The 18,763-nt window shown below is 36.3% G+C and overlaps 1 protein-coding gene across 7 annotated transcripts in view; it reads left to right on the forward strand.

The window, feature by feature from the left end:
* Nucleotides 1–18,763, forward strand: part of DICER1 (dicer 1, ribonuclease III) — a 70,034-nt gene that overhangs the window by 24,172 nt on the left and 27,099 nt on the right. For all 7 annotated transcript variants that reach the window (XM_017528191.2, XM_037738353.1, XM_017528193.2 and 4 more), the window contains 9 exons: nt 85–247; nt 1,122–1,252; nt 2,577–2,711; nt 3,134–3,294; nt 6,001–6,169; nt 7,714–8,186; nt 14,636–14,768; nt 15,677–15,919; nt 16,547–16,701. In XM_017528191.2, coding sequence (XP_017383680.1) covers nt 85–247; nt 1,122–1,252; nt 2,577–2,711; nt 3,134–3,294; nt 6,001–6,169; nt 7,714–8,186; nt 14,636–14,768; nt 15,677–15,919; nt 16,547–16,701 — 1,763 coding nt within the window. The remainder of the gene's footprint in view (nt 1–84; nt 248–1,121; nt 1,253–2,576; nt 2,712–3,133; nt 3,295–6,000; nt 6,170–7,713; nt 8,187–14,635; nt 14,769–15,676; nt 15,920–16,546; nt 16,702–18,763) is intronic.

The following is an 18,763-nucleotide window of genomic DNA, read 5'->3' on the forward strand; positions in this document are numbered from 1 at the left end:
TCCTGATTTAAAATAAAATCCAATTTTATAAATTTTGTACTTTAGGTAAGAAGTGCATAAACTTTTTTTTCACCATGTTTCTAGGTTGAACTGCTGGAAGCAGCTCTGGATCATAATACCATCGTCTGTTTAAACACTGGCTCAGGGAAGACATTTATTGCAGTACTACTCACTAAAGAGCTGTCCTATCAGATCAGGGGAGACTTCAACAGACATGGAAAAAGGACGGTGTTCTTGGTCAACTCTGGTAATAAAAAATTATTTTTTCAACTTGTGCTAGGGAAATTGGATGGGATTTTATGTTTAAACAGATTTTCTCTGTGTTTCTGAAGTTAAATTATTGAAGAAAGTTTGATGGATAATGCACTCTTTGAATCTCTTCTGGCAGAAATTATTTTGTCCTATTTCTTTTTGGTGTTTCTCTTAAATGTTCTGGTTCTGTATTTCTTTGAATGGATTATGTTTAGAACATAAGTATTGGAACATGTGTACGTTAGGACATAATCTATTATAAGTGGTTACATTTATTTTTGTTCTTGATGTTTTAGCTTCATCAAGTATGTGAAAAGGTACTTAATTGTAGATAGGTAACTTTTTTACTTATGCTTTTGCTATATCAGTTGTATTAATAGAAAGAAAGTTACATGCTGCTTAGAAATTATTCAGTTAAGAGTTTAAAATACTGATTTTTATATGCTTGGATTATATGTAAAAATTAAAAATATAAAATAGGAACCCAAGCTTGCAGGCCCCTAATATATTCATGTCGCTGCCCTCTTTTTTTAGATTGTCTCAGTGTAACTATGTGCTTTAAACACGTGTTAGACTGTCTCGTTTCCATCTGATTTTATTGAAGAAAACAAGTGGGTGGCTTAGAGGAAATCAGCTGTGAAGAAGAAAGGTGGTGTAGGGTTCTCTGAAGCGAGTGACAAAAAGTGAGGTGGCAAGTCTAGTAGGTGCCATTTTTTGGAGGATAACCTTGGAACTGTGGTTTTAAAGAGGCTATCAGAAGCGTTGTTGGTCTAATAATGATGATTTCTGTAGCTGTTAATTTTAGTAGTCCAGAGAGCCAACTAGGCAAGACTGCTCATATTTACATGGAGTATTATATTTGTAATCAGCAAACCAGGTTGCTCAACAAGTGTCAGCTGTCAGAACTCATTCAGATCTCAAGGTTGGGGAATACTCAAACCTAGAAGTAAATGGATCTTGGACAAAAGAGAGATGGAACCAAGAGTTTACTAAGCACCAGGTAAGACTTGTAGAGAAATTTCACTTTATAAATCCCTACAAGTCCTTGACTTGGTTTGTAAGATAATCTTTATTCTTGGTTGTCTGATTTGGGTTTGAAAACTAATTTCCTGTACTTAATCAGCCTAGAAACTAGTCCTGATGTACTCTCTCTTACTGTAAGTCTTATCTTAGAACTAAAGAAAGGCCAGGTACAGTGGCTCATGGCAGTAATCCCAGAACTTTGGGAGGCTAAGGCGGGTGGATCACCTGAGGTCAGGAGTTCAAGACTAGCCTGACCAGTATGGTGAAACCGTGTCTCTACTAAAAATACAAAAATTAGCCGGGTGTGGTGGCATGCACCTGTAGTCCCAGCTTCTCAGGAGGCTGAGACAGGAGAATTTCTTGAACCTGGGAGGTGGAGATTGCAGTGAACCAAACTTGTTGCCACTGCACTCCAGCCTGAGCTACAGCGAGACTCTGTCTCAAAAAAATAAGCAAATAAATAAATAAAATTACTGATTTTTGTTGCTCTTAACTTTGTAGAAAAGAAATAGCTTTCAGTATGATCTGCTTGCTTGAAAAACAGATTCCTATGACGTATTTCCAACTTGCTGATAATATGCTTTCAAAAAATTTACTCTTGAGTTAAATGTCTTGGAAACTAGAGAAATTTCTTGCTTGAGGCGTTTAGGCCTTTGACAGAGACTTCCTCTAACTGAATGTTTCCGAGTAGCCAGCATGTGTTGGAGGCTTCTCTAACTGAATGTTTCCATGTAGCCAGCATGTGCTGGGGGCTTTGGTGTGTTGGTCGTTGGGGGATACACAGTGGTTAAGAGATGCTTTTTCACTGACCTGAAACAGCCCAGCTTACTAGTGTGCTACAAATATTGAGTTAAGTCCTCGTTAATAAAGCACTGAAAAAGCCACATAATGATAGGCTACAAAGATAACATTTAGTCCAAGTTTTCTTCCAGAAAACCATGTCAGTTCAAGAGACAAAAATAAAGATAATGTGACTTGTTTTGTGAATTGCCTAAATTGACAGATCTCATCAGTCATAATATGGCTTTGGGGAAACTAAGAACCTGGAGTAAATTTAGATTTGTCATAAAAACATGCTCTCCATTATCAAGATTTTTTTTCTCATCATCTTTTCCCATGTTTTCCTGATTTCCTACTTGGTTCTAATGTATGAAATTATATATATTTAGTATTTTAGTTTTAATTTTAACTAATGAATTTATTAATCTTCACCTAAGATACAATAACTCTGATCTGATTTTATGTAAGTATATCCAGGCAGGGAATGATATGTTTGTATACTGATGTTAATTTTATTTTAGGTTCTCATTATGACTTGCTATGTCGCCTTGAATGTTTTGAAAAATGGTTACTTATCACTGTCAGACATTAACCTTTTGGTGTTTGATGAGTGTCATCTTGCAATCCTAGATCATCCCTATCGAGAAATTATGAAGGTAAGTTTTACATCTAAGTCTTAGTAATTGTTGGTAAACTATTTAGTATATGCAGATTTGTGTTTTAGATTTCAAAAACAATAATATTAGATATCAATATTGGGAGTTTGGCTCCACTGTATGAATGAATAAATATCAAATTAGTGTTCATTTAAATCTGTAAACTTTTAAACATAATAAAAATAAATTTTATATAATTTTCATAGTGTATCTACTTGTGCTTTTTTGAAAAACAGATCTTTTAAACAAACTACAGTAATTCTTTGAGTAATTTTATGTTGTTCTTGGTGTAGTGGCATTTCCACCAAACAAATTATTTTTTAGTATTTGTTAGTGATTTTGATGTTTTACTATGGCAATGTCTCTCTTGTTATGGCCTTGCAAAATGAAGTCTTTACTGTCAGTATCTTTTATTATGTTAGCTCTGTGAAAATTGTCCATCATGTCCTCGCATTTTGGGACTAACTGCTTCCATTTTAAATGGGAAATGTGATCCAGAGGAATTGGAAGAAAAGATTCAGAAACTAGAGAAAATTCTTAAGAGTAATGCTGAAACTGCAACTGACCTGGTGGTCTTAGACAGGTATGCACTTCTGATTGACTTGGCTTTAACGAGATTAGTTGAAAACAACATTAAGCCTTTGGTGTTTTTTGTAGTACCTCGCAGATAGTACCTAGTTAAGTGAACAAATGGCAGTAAAAAGGAATGGGCCAGGGTAAGAATTCTCTGTAAGTACAGTTACCTGTGAGTTCAAGAATCTAACCTTGTTTCCACAGAGAGTAGCAGACAGGCATTTTGCCTTAAGCGATTACGGCAATGTTTTTCTGCATATCCTACTTGCTAATGTTGCCAAGGACTGGGAACTTTGACAGTAAATTTGTGTTCTTTTTTGTCAATATGTGTGCTTTGTTTTTCAGACCTAAATGTCTTACATGCTGCTTTCAAAGTGCATTAATTTATTTACAGAATCCAGGAATATACTTTAAAACATTTGGAAATACCCTGTTGTTTTGAAAATGGGTTGTGGATTTCTGAGAAAGTTGCTATTTGTGGTTTCTAGGTTTGACTCTTTTTGAGGGGATTACTATTTTGAGTTTCATTGAAAAGCATGCGCTCACACACACGCACACAACCTTAATAACTTGTTTAAGTTGGTGGAAGGGAGGATTTACAAGTTAGGAAAATGGCTTTTCAAATGTAATGAATTTGATTCATGTCAAAATATTCTTCTGTTCTTACTAGATACAGTCTTAAATACAGCTAAAGATTACCTAGTGGTGGTTCTTAGGACAGTTATAATAAATAGAGAAGACTGATTTCTCAGGTTGTGGAGTTGAGTCAGACGTGGATTTGAATATAGCTCCGCTGATTGTAAGCTGTGTGACGTTGAGTGAATCACTTATTTCCTTGAACATGTAAAAGGACATTGACAGTGGTTTCATGGGATTCTTTGATGATCAGTAGACATAGAGAAAAATCTTGCAATGTGCCTCGCATTTAGTACGAATTTGAGGAAAGCTTTCTTTGGAGTGTGAGAAGAAAAGGTAACATTTGGGATTGATCAAACTTAGGTATCCAAATGCCATATGAAATACAAATCTTGTGACCTCCAGAACATGCTGTGTCTGACTTCGTGAGCCAACACTGATAAGGCTGTGCTTGTGCTTTTGTCTGACCTGAGTTAGAGTGCTTCGCTTGTATTGCCTGAAGTTTTGTTGATAAGTAGAAGTAATAGAGCATTTAAGTAAAACTGTGAGCAATCTTTTGATTAAGCATTACCTAATTCTCCAAATAATAACTCTTTGGTTCAATATAAATACTGTTTTAGGCTCAGAAAAGTAAGAACTATATATGTCTTTGCTAGATTTATTTTTCTTTTTAAAATTATTATAAGTACTTTTAGGATATTATGTACCATTCTGGTTGTCATTTTTATGAAAGGCATAAAAGACCCAAGAAATGATATTAGAAATGAATGAAAGGGGAGGAGTTTTCCTTATGAGGATTTAAAAATACATTAAAAATAAAAGCAATAGTTACAAATACTAAAAATTTCACGCAGATATGGAAATGGATAAATTTAATGGTAAAACTCCCCCACCATGATCTATCTTCCCATTCTTATTTCTGCTTCTGAGAAATCGTTGAGTTTCATGAGTATTTTGAACATCCTTGCTCCTCATTCTGACAAATGCCTAAGGGGGCAAAAGATGGAAGGCTAAGCCTAAAAAACAAAAGAAAACTGTAATAATAATGAAATCTATTGGCAAAATTATTTGAGTATCAGCCTCGTGTGGTCATTCCTTGAGACCTAACAGGTGAACAGTACAGATTGAGCATCTCTAATCTGAAAATGTGAAATCTGAAATGCTCCAGAATCTGAAACCTTTTGAGTGCTGGCATGATGCCACAAGCGGAACATTCATATCTGGCCTCATGATGAATTGAAGTCAAAATGCCATCAAAACTTGTTTCATGCACAAAATTATTTTAAAATATTATATAAAATTACCTTCAGGCTATGTGTAAGGTATATATGAAACATAAATGAATTTCATGTTTAGACCTCAGTCCCACCCTCAAGTTAACTCATTATTTATATGCAAATACTCGAAAATCTGAAAAAAACTGGAAATCCAAAACAGTTCAGGTCCCAAGCATTTCAGATAAGAGTACTCAACCTGTGCAGATAAACGTGAGTACTGCTTCAGGAAGACATGTTGTAAGCCTGCCCTTTATACTGATGAGATATGCAAACTGAAACTAGGAAGACTCTTTTTGGAGTTATATAAATGGATCATAACAGTGAGTTTTTAAAAATGAAACAAAAAGTGTTTGGGGAGGCAGCAGGGTCTGGCTGAAAGAGCCCTCAGAGGAAGGCAGTTCTGAGTTTTGTTTAGACAGAATCATGTAATATCTTTAAACCTTCATTTCCTTCATCCTCCTCCTTGTGTGTGGATTAAGTTAAAAGATATGTAAATTCCCAGCATAATGCTTGGGGATGCAGTGGATGCTCATTTGTATTCTTTTCTTTTCCCCCTTCTCCCTTTGCCATTTGAAAACATCTTTTAAACAATAGTTTACTGGTTTATAAAATAGATTATTTACTATGGAGAAGTATGGTAATACAGAAAAATTATAATTAAATACCTAAAATCTCACTGCACTGCTAAATTCTGGCATTTTTATTTTTAGTATCTCTTCTCTTTTTTTCACTTTTTGAAAAACCTTTTTTAAGTTGCATTCTCACTACTGCAATATTGATACCTTTTGTTTCTTATGTTAAAGGTATACTTCTCAGCCATGTGAGATTGTGGTAGATTGTGGACCATTTACTGACAGAAGTGGGCTTTATGAAAGACTGCTCATGGAATTAGAAGAAGCACTTAATTTTATCAATGACTGTAATATATCTGTACATTCAAAAGAAAGAGATTCTACTTTAATTTCAAAACAGGTAAGCATCTACAAAGTACGTATAGTGATTATATTTTGAAAGTTCTGTTTATTTTTAATATTGAAATGAAAATATGCTTCTAATGAGGCTCTTTACTCTACATTTTAGTTTAAGGTTTTATCTCTTTATCTCCTTAGACATTTTTCATTCAACATACCATATTAGGTTGAGTTCACTGTTACCTGATGCACATTTATATTATTAAGTGTAGGCTTCCCCTATTTAAGGAGGTGACTTAGGATTCGTGTCATGGTTATGCAGGTATAAGGAGTAAGTCCAATTTTTTGTTTTATGTTCAGATGAGTTAGTTTCTGCTCAAACCCTTGAACTAAATGAATTCTTCCACAGTTTCCTAGTGTGAGGAACTGGATATGAGCCTATTGTCCCTGAGTGGTACTACTTTGAGAAGAGATCCCTTAGGACAGTGATCCTTCCAGAGTGGGCCCTGGAAGGCCCACTTCCAGGGCAGCAGCATCTGGGTGGGGTCCTCAGAACTGAATTTTATGGTTTACAGAGTCTTCAGTTTTGAATTTCAAAAAGCCCTCCAGTGATCTGATTCTTCAAAGCTTGAGAACCACTGCCCTAGAACTTTACAACCATTTGTGAATGTTAACACTGTATTAAGTGTGGGTCTTAGTTTTTCTCCTGATGATTTTTTTTCTGGAGCAGCAGTGCCCACATTTTTCTCAACCTTTGAAGTCTTTCTTCCTTTCTGTTTCCCTTTCCTTTCCTTTTTTTCTTTTCTTTCTTCTTTTTTTCCTTTTTTCTTCTTTCTCTCACAATTCCTCAGTTACAGCCTGGCCATGGATTAACTTTCAGTTCTTAATTAGAGTTGTAAGATGCAGCACTCTGGGAGGGTCCAGGATCAGAGTCTGGATTTCGCTGAGATGTTAACATTGAGGAGCCCTGACCTTGTGGTGGTGTTTTCATTGAAATCAGATAGCAGGGACTTTTGGAGAACTGTGCCGGAGTATGTGGATGCTGCCCCAATGCAGCTGTCCTATCTCCTCTACCACTTAGAAAAAAGAAATGATAATAGAGACAGCTGTGTGGTGTTTTTACAACAATCTAACCAAGGCATCCACAAGCGCTGACTGTAGATCCACCAAAATTCATCCACAGCTCCTAGTCAGTGGAAAACATAATACCAGGGGATATCGTACATAGATAAAGTTCAAAGAAAATTACATTGCTCTTCCTTGATGTCTGAAGTTAAACTATTATGCTGCATAAATTTTTGTGTAATTTGGCAGAAAGTAAATGACTCAGGTATAGTAACTAATCAGATCTAAAAATAAGATTTATTAACCTCATACAATTGCATCTCTTAATTTCCATTTGATTATTTTATTGAAAAGAGATGGTTCACATACATGAAATAAACATGAAAAGACTAATGGCCTCTCCCCCCATCTTTAGGGAGTTAACCTAAGGTTGGGTTACCATTAAGAAGCCATTTGAGGACAACTGAAATCCCAGTTAAACCCCATATGAGAATGGTATATTATTATTGTTTAGCATTAGGTTTTTTCTTTTCTTTGTAGATACTATCAGACTGTCGTGCAGTATTGGTAGTTCTGGGACCCTGGTGTGCAGATAAAGTAGCTGGAATGATGGTAAGAGAACTACAGAAATACATCAAACATGAGCAAGAGGAGCTGCACAGGAAATTTTTATTGTTTACAGACACTTTCCTAAGGAAAATACATGCACTATGTGAAGAGCACTTCTCACCTGCCTCACTTGACCTGAAATTTGTAACTCCTAAAGTCATAAAACTGCTCGAAATCTTACGTAAATATAAACCATATGAGCGACAGCAGTTTGAAAGCGTTGAGTGGTATAATAATAGGAATCAGGATAATTATGTGTCATGGAGTGATTCTGAGGATGATGATGAGGATGAAGAAATTGAAGAAAAAGAGAAGCCAGAGACAAATTTCCCTTCTCCATTTACCAACATTTTATGCGGAATTATTTTTGTGGAAAGAAGATACACAGCAGTTGTCTTAAACAGGTAAATCTCTAAGTTGACCCATTTCACATGAGAACAAGGAGGCATCCTGTGATGTGATTGATGTGCTGCAGCAGCTGTAAGAGCCAGCCTGATGGTTGTGTAAGTGTCCTTGACTTGGCGCCATCATCTCAGGTACAGTCATGCTGTCCTGGGATTGACAGAGAGGATGTTTTGCCAGAAGGCTGCTTTTCACATGGCTGAGATTTTTTTTTTCTTAAAGGATGGTAATCCATTCTAATCTATCTAAAATATAGGACAAGTGTGGTGTTTAAAAAAATAAGTATACCTTTAAGTATTGTTTTGTATTCAATATTAGATTCAATTCATATATTTATTCTTAACTACGTGTTAGACATGTGTTGAGCATTTCACACCAAGCATTCCCCTTCAGATAGTCTTAGGATAAATTTTATCTGGGTATTGTGGCCAATTTTTTTTATGTTGATTTTTTTCTCTTAAAAATACTGATTCAACTTTTCAAGGTGAGGCTGGGCGCAGTGGGTTGTGCCTGCAATCTCAGCACTTTGGGAGGCTGAGGCAGGCAGATTGTTTGAGCTCACAATCTTGTCTCAAACACAAAATTGCTTGAGACGACAAAACCCCGTCTCTAGAAAAAATAAAAAAAATTAGCCGGTGATGGCATACGCCTATAGTCCCAGCTACTTGGGAGGCTGTGGTGGGAGGATGGCTTGAGCCTAGAAGCCAGAGGTTGCAGTGAGCTGAGATGGCACCACTGCACTCCAGCCTGGGCAATAGAGCCAGACCTTGTCTCAAAAATAAAAGTTTTCAAGGCCACAGTGGAAAAAGTTTAGAACAATTGAATGTACAATTTTGGGTTGGTTGATAGACTGCATATTAAAATTTTCTGAATCAGAAGAGAATGAGAATGTTAGGGAAAGTTCTGAGACTGTTAGCAAAGGTGATAATTAATCCAAATTTTAGGCCGTGGATTCCAGCTCTTTCTTTCTTCTTCAATGAAAGACTTTTCTAATATAGAACCAGCCAGGGAGCTACACTTCAAATTTCTGTCAGACGGTCACTTAATGTATTGTCCTTTAGGTTTGTGGATAAATACTCTTATTATTTTGTGCTCAAAAAAGTCCTTATTTTGTACTTAAGCCAATCTACTTTTCTATGAGATCCATTAATTGCCCACAGTTTATCCCTAACTTTTCTGCAAGTAGTGATCTCTTAGGAAAAACTAAGCTTTGTTTCCTAAGGTGATTTGGCAGTGTGTGTGTGTGTGTGTGTGTGTGTGTGTGTGTTCGTTCGCTTGCTTAACTGCTTCTGAATGTTTGGGGTTTTAAAAACTTTTTTGAGTAACGAGAAATTGGACTCGAGGGTAGTCATCTGGCAGTTCTTAGTCTGGTAATTTTCATAGTCATTGAGCCTGATCCTTCTGATGAATACAAAGGAAAATAATTTTAGACCAAATTACACTTAAATCAGAAGTTGAAGGTTAGAAGGGGACCTCACTATCTAAATCCAACCCACTTATTTTTGTAAAAATGAGAAAGTGCCTCAGGAGAGAGAGTGATTTGCTGTAAGTTAAATTGCTGGTCAGCGGCAGAGACAGTTCTAGAATCCTAATATCCTGACTCCTAGTTTCCAGTTCTTTCTACCATCATAATGCCCCTCGGCATCACAGAACACTAAAAACCAGTGCTTTACAGTGGGAAGATTGCCAGGAGACAGACCTGGGAGAGCGTTACTGAGGAGGAATTTTTTCTTAGAGCAGGGAAAAAGCATTTTGGAAGTCAGAAAAGTTTAACACTGGCGCAGTTCTAAGCCTGGTTGTGGACATACTCCCTATCTCCATTTAGAATGGTATAAGGATTAAATAAATTTTCTGGGGCTTGGAGAGAAGAAATGGGAATGTATTTTCCACCTTTCCCCTGTTTTCTGCATGTATTTTTATGTTGAGATGTACCAGTTTTTATTGTAGGAATATTAGCCTGAAAAGGTTTATCCAAAATCAGTCAATTACTTCCTATTGACTTTAAGGATCAGATTAATTGTGATCAACTTTCATAAAATGTGACTGGAATTTAGTGCTGTATGATGAATCAAGAGTGGTCTGAGGGTTGACTTTATGAGCAGCTAATTAAATATACAATAGAGGTCCTGTTCCAGTAAGCTTTTTAATAAGCTTAGAAAAACTTCCTGAAATCCAAATTCTTTCCTTCCATCAGTTTAATGGGAGGAAAAACTCTCCTTTAGTGAACAGTTTCATGGGCATATAAGCTATTGTTAATGCATATGCAGTTTTCTGCTCTCCTAATTAAAAAAATAAATCATAGCCACTTCTACATGTAGTGTAGGTATGTGCACAGTCTTATATTTGTGGGTTTCTTTGTACCTTATATAGGAGTTTATAAGTTACTTTTATATATATTTAAGATGTATTCACAACATTCTGTGGGGGAGGAAAGTAGATGTTCTTATAGATGAAGAAAACAAGCATCAGTGTGTGACCTTCCCCAAATTACAAACTTCAAGTGGCAGAAAGTGGCTTCTAGTCTCAAGTCTAGTGTTCTTTTCACCATGTAATATACTAATATTGTGTGATACTGGCATTGGACAAACCTGGGTTCACATCCTGTCTGTACCTCCCCCCCTTTTTTTTCCTAAAACCTTTTTATTTTGGAAGAATTTTAGATTTCCAGAAAAGTCAGAAAAATGGTACAGTGAGTTCTCATATGCACCTCACTTAGTTTCCCCATTGATGATATCTCAGGTCACTGTTTGTCACAACTAAGAAAACTAACATTGGTCCATTACTATTAACTCCAGACTTTATTTGGATTTTGACAATTTTTTTTACTACTGTCCTCTTTTGTAAACATTTATTTTTATTTTTTTTCTAACCATTAGACAGTATGGGCTAATGTCCTTTTTTAAATCCAAGGTATCATATCACATTTAGTTGTCAGTGTCTACTCAGTTTCCTCTGTCTGTCACAGTTTTCACAGTTTCTGTCTTTGCTTGTTTTTTGATGACCTTGACAGCCTTTAGGAGTACTGGTCAGGTATTTGGTGAATGTCCTTCCATTTGGGTTTTTCTTATGTTCTCCAGGCTGGTCTGGGGTTATAGGATATGGAAAAATACCATGGAGGTGACTTGCCCTTCTAGTCACATTATATCAGCAGGCTCTCATGGTATCAACCATGAGACCTCTCTAGTGATGTCAAACTTCATCAATTGATTGTGATAGTGTTTGCCTGCTTTCTCTACTGTAAATATACACTTTTTCCCTTTTCTTACTCTATTTGGAAGGGAGTCTCTAAGTCTAGCTCACCCTGGTAGGGAGGGATTAATCTCCACTTGCTTAGAGAGGAGTATATCTATATGTATTTGGAATTCTTCTGTAAGGAAAACTTATCTAGTTTATCCTATTTATTTGCCCATAGACTTATATTTATTAATTGAATCATGTATTTCAATTGATGGTTTTATGTTTATTTTATAATTTGGGCTATAATCTAATAATGTTATTTATTTGCTGCTCAGATTGTTCCAACTGTGGCCACTAGGAGCTCTTTGAGGTTAGCGCCTGTGTCCCTTTTGACATACCCCCATCCTTTTGTTTTTGAGCACTTTCCTACTTTGTGGTACCAAGGGGTGCTCTGGGCTCTTCTGTTTCTCCCTGCCTGGCCCTAAAATCAGCCCTTTTGCCAGGGAGCCTTGGTTTCTTTTTTACCCACTTTTTGGATGTATATTTTGTGAAAGTTATTTAACTTTTAAAAGTCTCAGTATCTTTATCTGTAAAATGGCAATAATACCTGCCTCGCTTACTGGTTTGTTTGTAAGAAACTTTGTATTTAAAATGGCTGTTTTATCACCTGGTACACAGTAGATGCTAATTCTTCAGCCATTTATACACGCATCTAGGGGGTGCAATATCAGTATGCTCTTATGTACCTGTCAGTGATCTTTTTTTTAGTGAGATCACAGAGGAATTATATTTGGTTTTTTCACATTGACAAGAAAGTATAAGGAAGGAATATGGGATACTATCAAAGGAATTATTGATAATGTATTTCAAGAACCTGGCAGAAATTTCAAATGGTGTGTTGATATCTTTGAATTTCTTTTCCTCCTATGGTTGTTTGCATTAGTTAGCACGTTTATTCAGATCACAATTTTCTATAATACACCTGTCTACTAGTTTTCTGAACCTACCTTACATATTTCCTATTTTTGGTTATGTTATTTTTAGTCTAATTGGGGAGGCAATGTATATATACACAAAGCATGGGCTCTGAACTGGTGCCAGACTTTACCTCTGTTATAAGTTAAAAGTACAGATATTGAAAGTACGCATTTAGAAACTCTTAGTGCGGTTTGACAGTAATTTTATGTCTGCTGAATACAATAAAATTGGTGCTTGAATTTTAATGCTTTTTAAGTTTCGTTTTCTTAGTTGTTCGCTTTTATGAAATTCTACAAAACTATTGGTCTCTGATGGATTGGAAATTTAAAAAGAAAACCTGGTTCTTCGCTACAGATAGTTTCAGAAATACTGTGCATTAGGGAACAGTATACTTTATCAGACAGCTTGCTGGTGAACAACAGCCTGTAAAAACCAAAAGAAACAAATAATACTTTGTCTTATTTTTTTCTGTGGTAGTATGAAATCTTTAAGCAGTTTGCATTGTCTGTCCACTGTCCTCTGGGAATTGACATGTGACTACTGGCTTTGTTTTCCCTGAAGCCTGTAGCTTCGTCATGGGTACTGGTTAGGCATCACTGAGATTCACCAATTAGAGACATACATTTTTCTCTCTAAGCATTATTAGCATAGGTATATCCCATATAATTATTGGCTACAAGAAACTTTATTTATTGTGCATGTTGTCTCTTTAGTTCTCTGTGGTTTTGATTTGGATTTCATTAAGGAAAAATGAATTGACTGTTGGTGCTTTTATTTCTTAGCTAATTGAAGTCTGCCAGATGGATAATTTTGGCAAAGTAAAATACATTCCTTGTTAACAGTTACTTGAAATACATTCTAAATCTCCATTATATTCAAATTGATGCTTATTTATATAAAATTTGGAAGTACATATTCTAAGGTGATTTATTTTGTATTTAGGCTTTTGAGCATATTATTTGTTTGTATGTAACACTGCTTTCTGCTACATCATGAGTTTGTTAAAATAATTAAACACACCTTGGAACATAATAAGAGAACCTCTGATTGTGAATATTTAAGTACTTGAACTGTAGAACTGTAGAGCTAGAGCTACAAACTGTGGTTTGTAGACTCCCAAACTAACCTAGACATGCAGGTGTTCTGCTGATTGGGAGCAAGAGAGATTCTAGATGGCCACTTAAGTTTGCTTCCAGCTCTTTAATATTAGTCTGTTTCATGTACTACTTTTTTTGTTTTTAAAAGAACGATTTGACTTAAAAATGCAATTTTCTATTTGGAATTTGTACTATGTAGTATGACTTCAGAGAAACCATGTGGAATCACTTATATCAGGTGTGGAACCATTTATCCCGTGTGCTGAGTTTTTGAATGTGGATATTTCCAAAATAGCTGTAATGGCAGCACTAACTGTTAACCTTCTGCACCCATGTAATGTGATCCTGTCCTGTAGCTCTGCCATTTCTTCGCTAGAAGGCCAGCTTTCAGTTACAGGCATTCTGGGATAATACAGAGGAGCAGGTAGGAAGAGAGAGCTCAGGAATCTCCTCTTTCGTGACAGGGTGGGTGGGGGACGCCTTGCCATTTCTGTGCCCTGTCCTATGCTATGCAGAACTTTGGTCAGTGGCCTGGGGACCAGAAAGCATCAGGAATTGAGAGGACACATTTCTTTCCCACGGGCTCTGCTTCTAATGATATCAGGTGGTAGGATAAGAGGAAAAGAAATTGCAGCTGGAACTCTTCTGTTACATTTGTGGGGGTGAAGGTTTCCTTTGGTGTTGGGTTCACTGGTCCTGTCTGTGTAAGCACGGCAGGGCCTGCTGTGTAAATGTATGGCCAGGCCTGCTGCCGAAGCTGTGCATGGTCTGGAGAAGGGTATTGAGTTGGGAGATGAGTGAGTGGAACTGTTAGAGTGATAAGTTGAGCTTTTCTCACTGGATATCCTGTCCTGATGCCAAGATCCATGAGGATCCATGTTTCCCTCTGACTCATTCAGTCTCACCCATACTTCTATTCAGTCATCCTCACCAAATCAGCAGTTGGATGTAATGTGACCATTTCATTTGTCAGTACAAACCAATCTTGTATTTGGCGTTGTAAGTACTTGGTCCATAGAGCTATGTGGTAAGGAGTGACAGGGATTTCTCTTTAAGCAAGTTGGGAAAAAAGGACCAAGACTGTTTTGTTAGATATGCTGGCAAAAAATGCGTGTACTTCCATTTTTAAAGGAGGCTTTAAAAACAGGTTTATTTTCTGTCAGCAACATTTAACTTCCAAATTTGTATACTTTTTTTAGATTGATAAAGGAAGCTGGCAAACAAGATCCAGAGCTGGCTTATATCAGCAGCAATTTTATAACTGGACATGGCATTGGGAAGAATCAGCCTCGCAACAAGCAGATGGAAGCAGAATTCAGAAAACAGGAAGAGGTAACTTAAAATAAGTGTACAGTAACAATTTTCAGGACATATACAAAGTGCCCATAGGGGCTCCCTTTTATCATAGTTCCCCAGAATGGGTTTTTTTTTTTAATTGTATTCTAGACTACTTGCTCGTATATTAGACCAGCTATCCCCATGAGGTAGCTGTATAGTGATTTACATGCTCAGAATTAGAATAACTATCTGGAAAACCAATTTTCTGTCTTAATTGCTATCAACCAACTTCTTTTCTGTGATTGGATTGATGTCACACAACTGCATTTCGTGGAAAGACAAAACACGTATGTAACTATAACTCTTACACATTCCGTATGACTATGAATTAACAAACTGAAATCTTTTCCTAGAAAGTGTTTTCTTTTTTTCATTTAAAGAGTTACCTTGTTTGAATACTTAAAAAAAAATAGCACTGTATTTTGTAGATTTAGCTTAATTTTTTTTGTGTGCTTTTTAAGATCTAAATACAGGAAACAACGTTGTAAAGATGCTAAAACCTAACACCATGTTCTGGCGTATACACAAAAACCTATTTAAAGTTTATTATTTAACTTAAAATTAACAGACTAATTCCCATTGAAGGCCGTTACATTGTAGCTTTTTGATAATACCCAAATTTGGAGAGTCCAGGAGCCAGTCTGATAGATCTGTCTGAAAACTAGCTTATGTTACCATTTAATTTATCCTGAATTGGAGAGTGTCATTACATCAGTTTCTTTGTCCATGCATCCTGAGTTTTCTGTGATACTGTCATCTTCTTTAGCCTGGCCTTAAGCGTTTAGAATGCCCAGAGTGTGTATGTCAGAAATGACAGTTGTCATTTACTTTTACTATATTTTTTTGTATGTGTGTGTGTGGAAATTTTCTTAGAAGTGCTTTTCTTGGTGAATTTTTTTCAGGTACTTAGGAAATTTCGAGCACATGAAACCAACCTGCTTATTGCAACAAGTATTGTAGAAGAGGGTGTTGATATACCAAAATGCAACTTGGTGGTTCGTTTTGATTTGCCCACAGAATATCGATCCTATGTTCAATCTAAAGGAAGAGCAAGGGCACCCATCTCTAATTATATAATGTTAGCAGATACAGACAAAATAAAAAGTTTTGAAGAAGACCTTAAAACCTACAAAGCTATCGAAAAGGTAAGATCAACAAATTAATATGTGCTGGCAGATTGGGAACAAAAATTAATATGGTTTCTTTGTTATTCTTTGTATGCATAGAAACAGATGAGTCTTATCTATAGGCAATAATTTCAAAAGAGGTGCACCCTATGTACATAGGAAGTTGAGACTGATTATAAAGACCCAACAGTGTTGTACAAAGGGTTTGAAAGGGCACGATAAGATAACAGTGAAAATGAATACTATATACATTATTGGGGTTGGATGTCTGGGAAATTGCATTGTAAATACAGACAGTAATTGTTGACTGCTTGAGTTACTGAGTGATTGGAAAGTGATGACATAGTAGTTACATTCAGAAAGACTGACAGTCTTGTGTGTGTGTGTGTGTGTGTGTGTGTGTGTATGTGTGTGGGCACAGTACAGTATAGACTTTGTACCATATGGTGAGGGTCTCCATTTGATTGGAAGTGGGAGGGATTCGTTGGAAGAAGATGTCTGCAGCCGGTGACTTTGGAGTATTGAAGTATGTTTAGGAGATAGAGAGATTTTCAAGAGAATTTTTTTCTGTAGGTGCAGTGGCAGACAGCATATGGCAAAGAAGACATGTGTTTTCATTGTAAGTTCTGTTTTTTAAATGTTCAGATCTTGAGAAACAAGTGTTCCAAGTCGGTTGATACTGGTGAGACTGACATTGATCCTGTTGTGGATGATGATGACATTTTCCCACCATATGTGTTGAGGCCTGACGATGGTGGGCCACGAGTCACAATCAACACTGCCATTGGACATATCAATAGGTATGGCATCAAATCATTTGTGTGAAAAGTCTGGGAATGTTTTACAGTTTAAATCTAAACCTGTACATTTTGTATTGTTTACAGTTTTGCATTTGCCAGTCTTCGTTTAGACTTGTAGTATTTTTGATAAAGAAGTTTCTTTAAAAATTTTTTTTTAATCAAAAGGCTAAAACAGTATCATGCAACAATAAAAGTTTAGTATTCCTTGGCAAGGCTAACGTAATGAAGGCATTTTAAATTGAGTTTAATTTAATTTTATCATTGTCAACCAATTTTTTTCTAAATCCTGAAGTTTTTTGTTTTGTGCTATAACCATTGGGTAATGTTGGATTTTCCCCTAGCAATAAAGTAAGATTGTGATAAACTAATTTATATTTTTGGGTACATTGTAATTTACTTTGTCCAGAGCTGATAAAATTTCTAAGAGCTAAGAAGAGCAGATGCATTCCCGTATTATATATCAGGATAATTTCTATTCAGAGACAAAATAAAGGAGCAAGTATAAGATTTTCTTTGTAACCTTTTATTTTGAAACAATTTCAAACTTTAAAGTGTTGTAAGAATACTAGAATTCACATATGTCCTTCACCCAGACACCAAGAGAGACTCATCCAGTTTTGTGAGAATGTTCTACAAAGCCCAAAGATCCACTGTAGAGTCAGGAGTTGTCATGATGCTCTGTTCTCACATCTTCCTAATCTTCAGTTTGGAACCATTCTTCAGTCTCTCCTTCACTTTAATGACCTTGAAACTTTGGAAGATGACAGGCTGTCATTTTGTAGTCTGACTCTCAATCTGGGTTTGTCTGGTATTTTCTCATGATCAGATCCAGGTTACACATTTTTGGGCAGCACATCCACTGAAGTGATGGTGTATTCTCCTCATCCCATCTTACCAAGTGGCACACCATGTTGATTTGTATCCTTACTGGTGGTAACTTAGATCACTTGAGTAAAGCCTGCCAGTTTTTTCAACTGTAAAGTTACCTTTCACCCCTTTTATAATTAGTAAATATTTCATGGGGAGATAATTTGAAACTATGTAAAATTTATTCCTCTTCTCAGTTTAACTCATTAGTGTAAGCATTCTTTGATATTTTTTGCCCAAATTGATTATTACTATGATGAGTACTAAATTATGATTTTCTAAATCCCTTATTTTGTATTTATTAGTTGGCATTCTACCATCCATTTATTCTCTCCATTTATTCATTCTATTTTTTGGTGTCTGTGAACTTTTGGACTGCTGTTTTATTTAATGAGTTATAATCTATCATTATCATTTGCTATTTGTTTTGATGTTAAAATTGTTTCATATTTGATCAGTAGGAACCCCTTAAAGCTAGTTTCTGTGTCTTTTTAATGTGTCACCATTATTTGTTGAATACTTCCTTGTTTTATGGCACAAGACATTCTAGACTGCCCCAGCCTTGATGTTGGCAATTTCCTCTACATAAAAGGGTCTGGTTCCTTTTCGTGGAGAATGAGTTGTGGTTAGAAACCAAGAACTGGACACTGGATTTATTCATTGCTACTGGAATATTGCTACTGCCAGGCTTTTTTAATGGACAGAGCTAGAATATTTGTTTGTTCATGTTTACATCTGTATTTGTTTCAGTGTCTGTCTGTTGATACCTCCATTTTTAGTGTGACACTAGAGGTTTCATTCTAGATTTCCTCTTTTTTGTCTTTGTGCCTCTGTTCTCTAATAGTGAGAAGTTTGGCTCCCGTTGTCTTCAGAATAATTAGTGTTCAGTCTTCCTGTATGTAGCTGTCTGTTGCTCTGTAGGGCTGCCACTGTGGTCAGGTGCCTTGCTGCACAGGCTGCAACCTCACAGGGTTGCTGCCCATTCCAGCACCCTCCTGATGTGAGTCCTGTCCCAGCATCCCTTTCTGGCTAGCTTTCTGCCCTGCTCCAACCTTCCCTGGTGTTGCTGCTCGGTGAGCTGCTCTACTGTCCGTTTTGTGACAGCACTGGGCTGTCCTGCCCTCTTCCTTACACATCCTGGTAGTTGTTGGCTAATGTAAGATGATTAAACAAACACTGGCAGTATGTTTTCCTA

This window comes from Cebus imitator, unplaced genomic scaffold (assembly GCF_001604975.1).
Source record: "Cebus imitator isolate Cc_AM_T3 unplaced genomic scaffold, Cebus_imitator-1.0 Scaffold52, whole genome shotgun sequence".
Lineage (NCBI taxonomy): Eukaryota > Metazoa > Chordata > Mammalia > Primates > Cebidae > Cebus > Cebus imitator.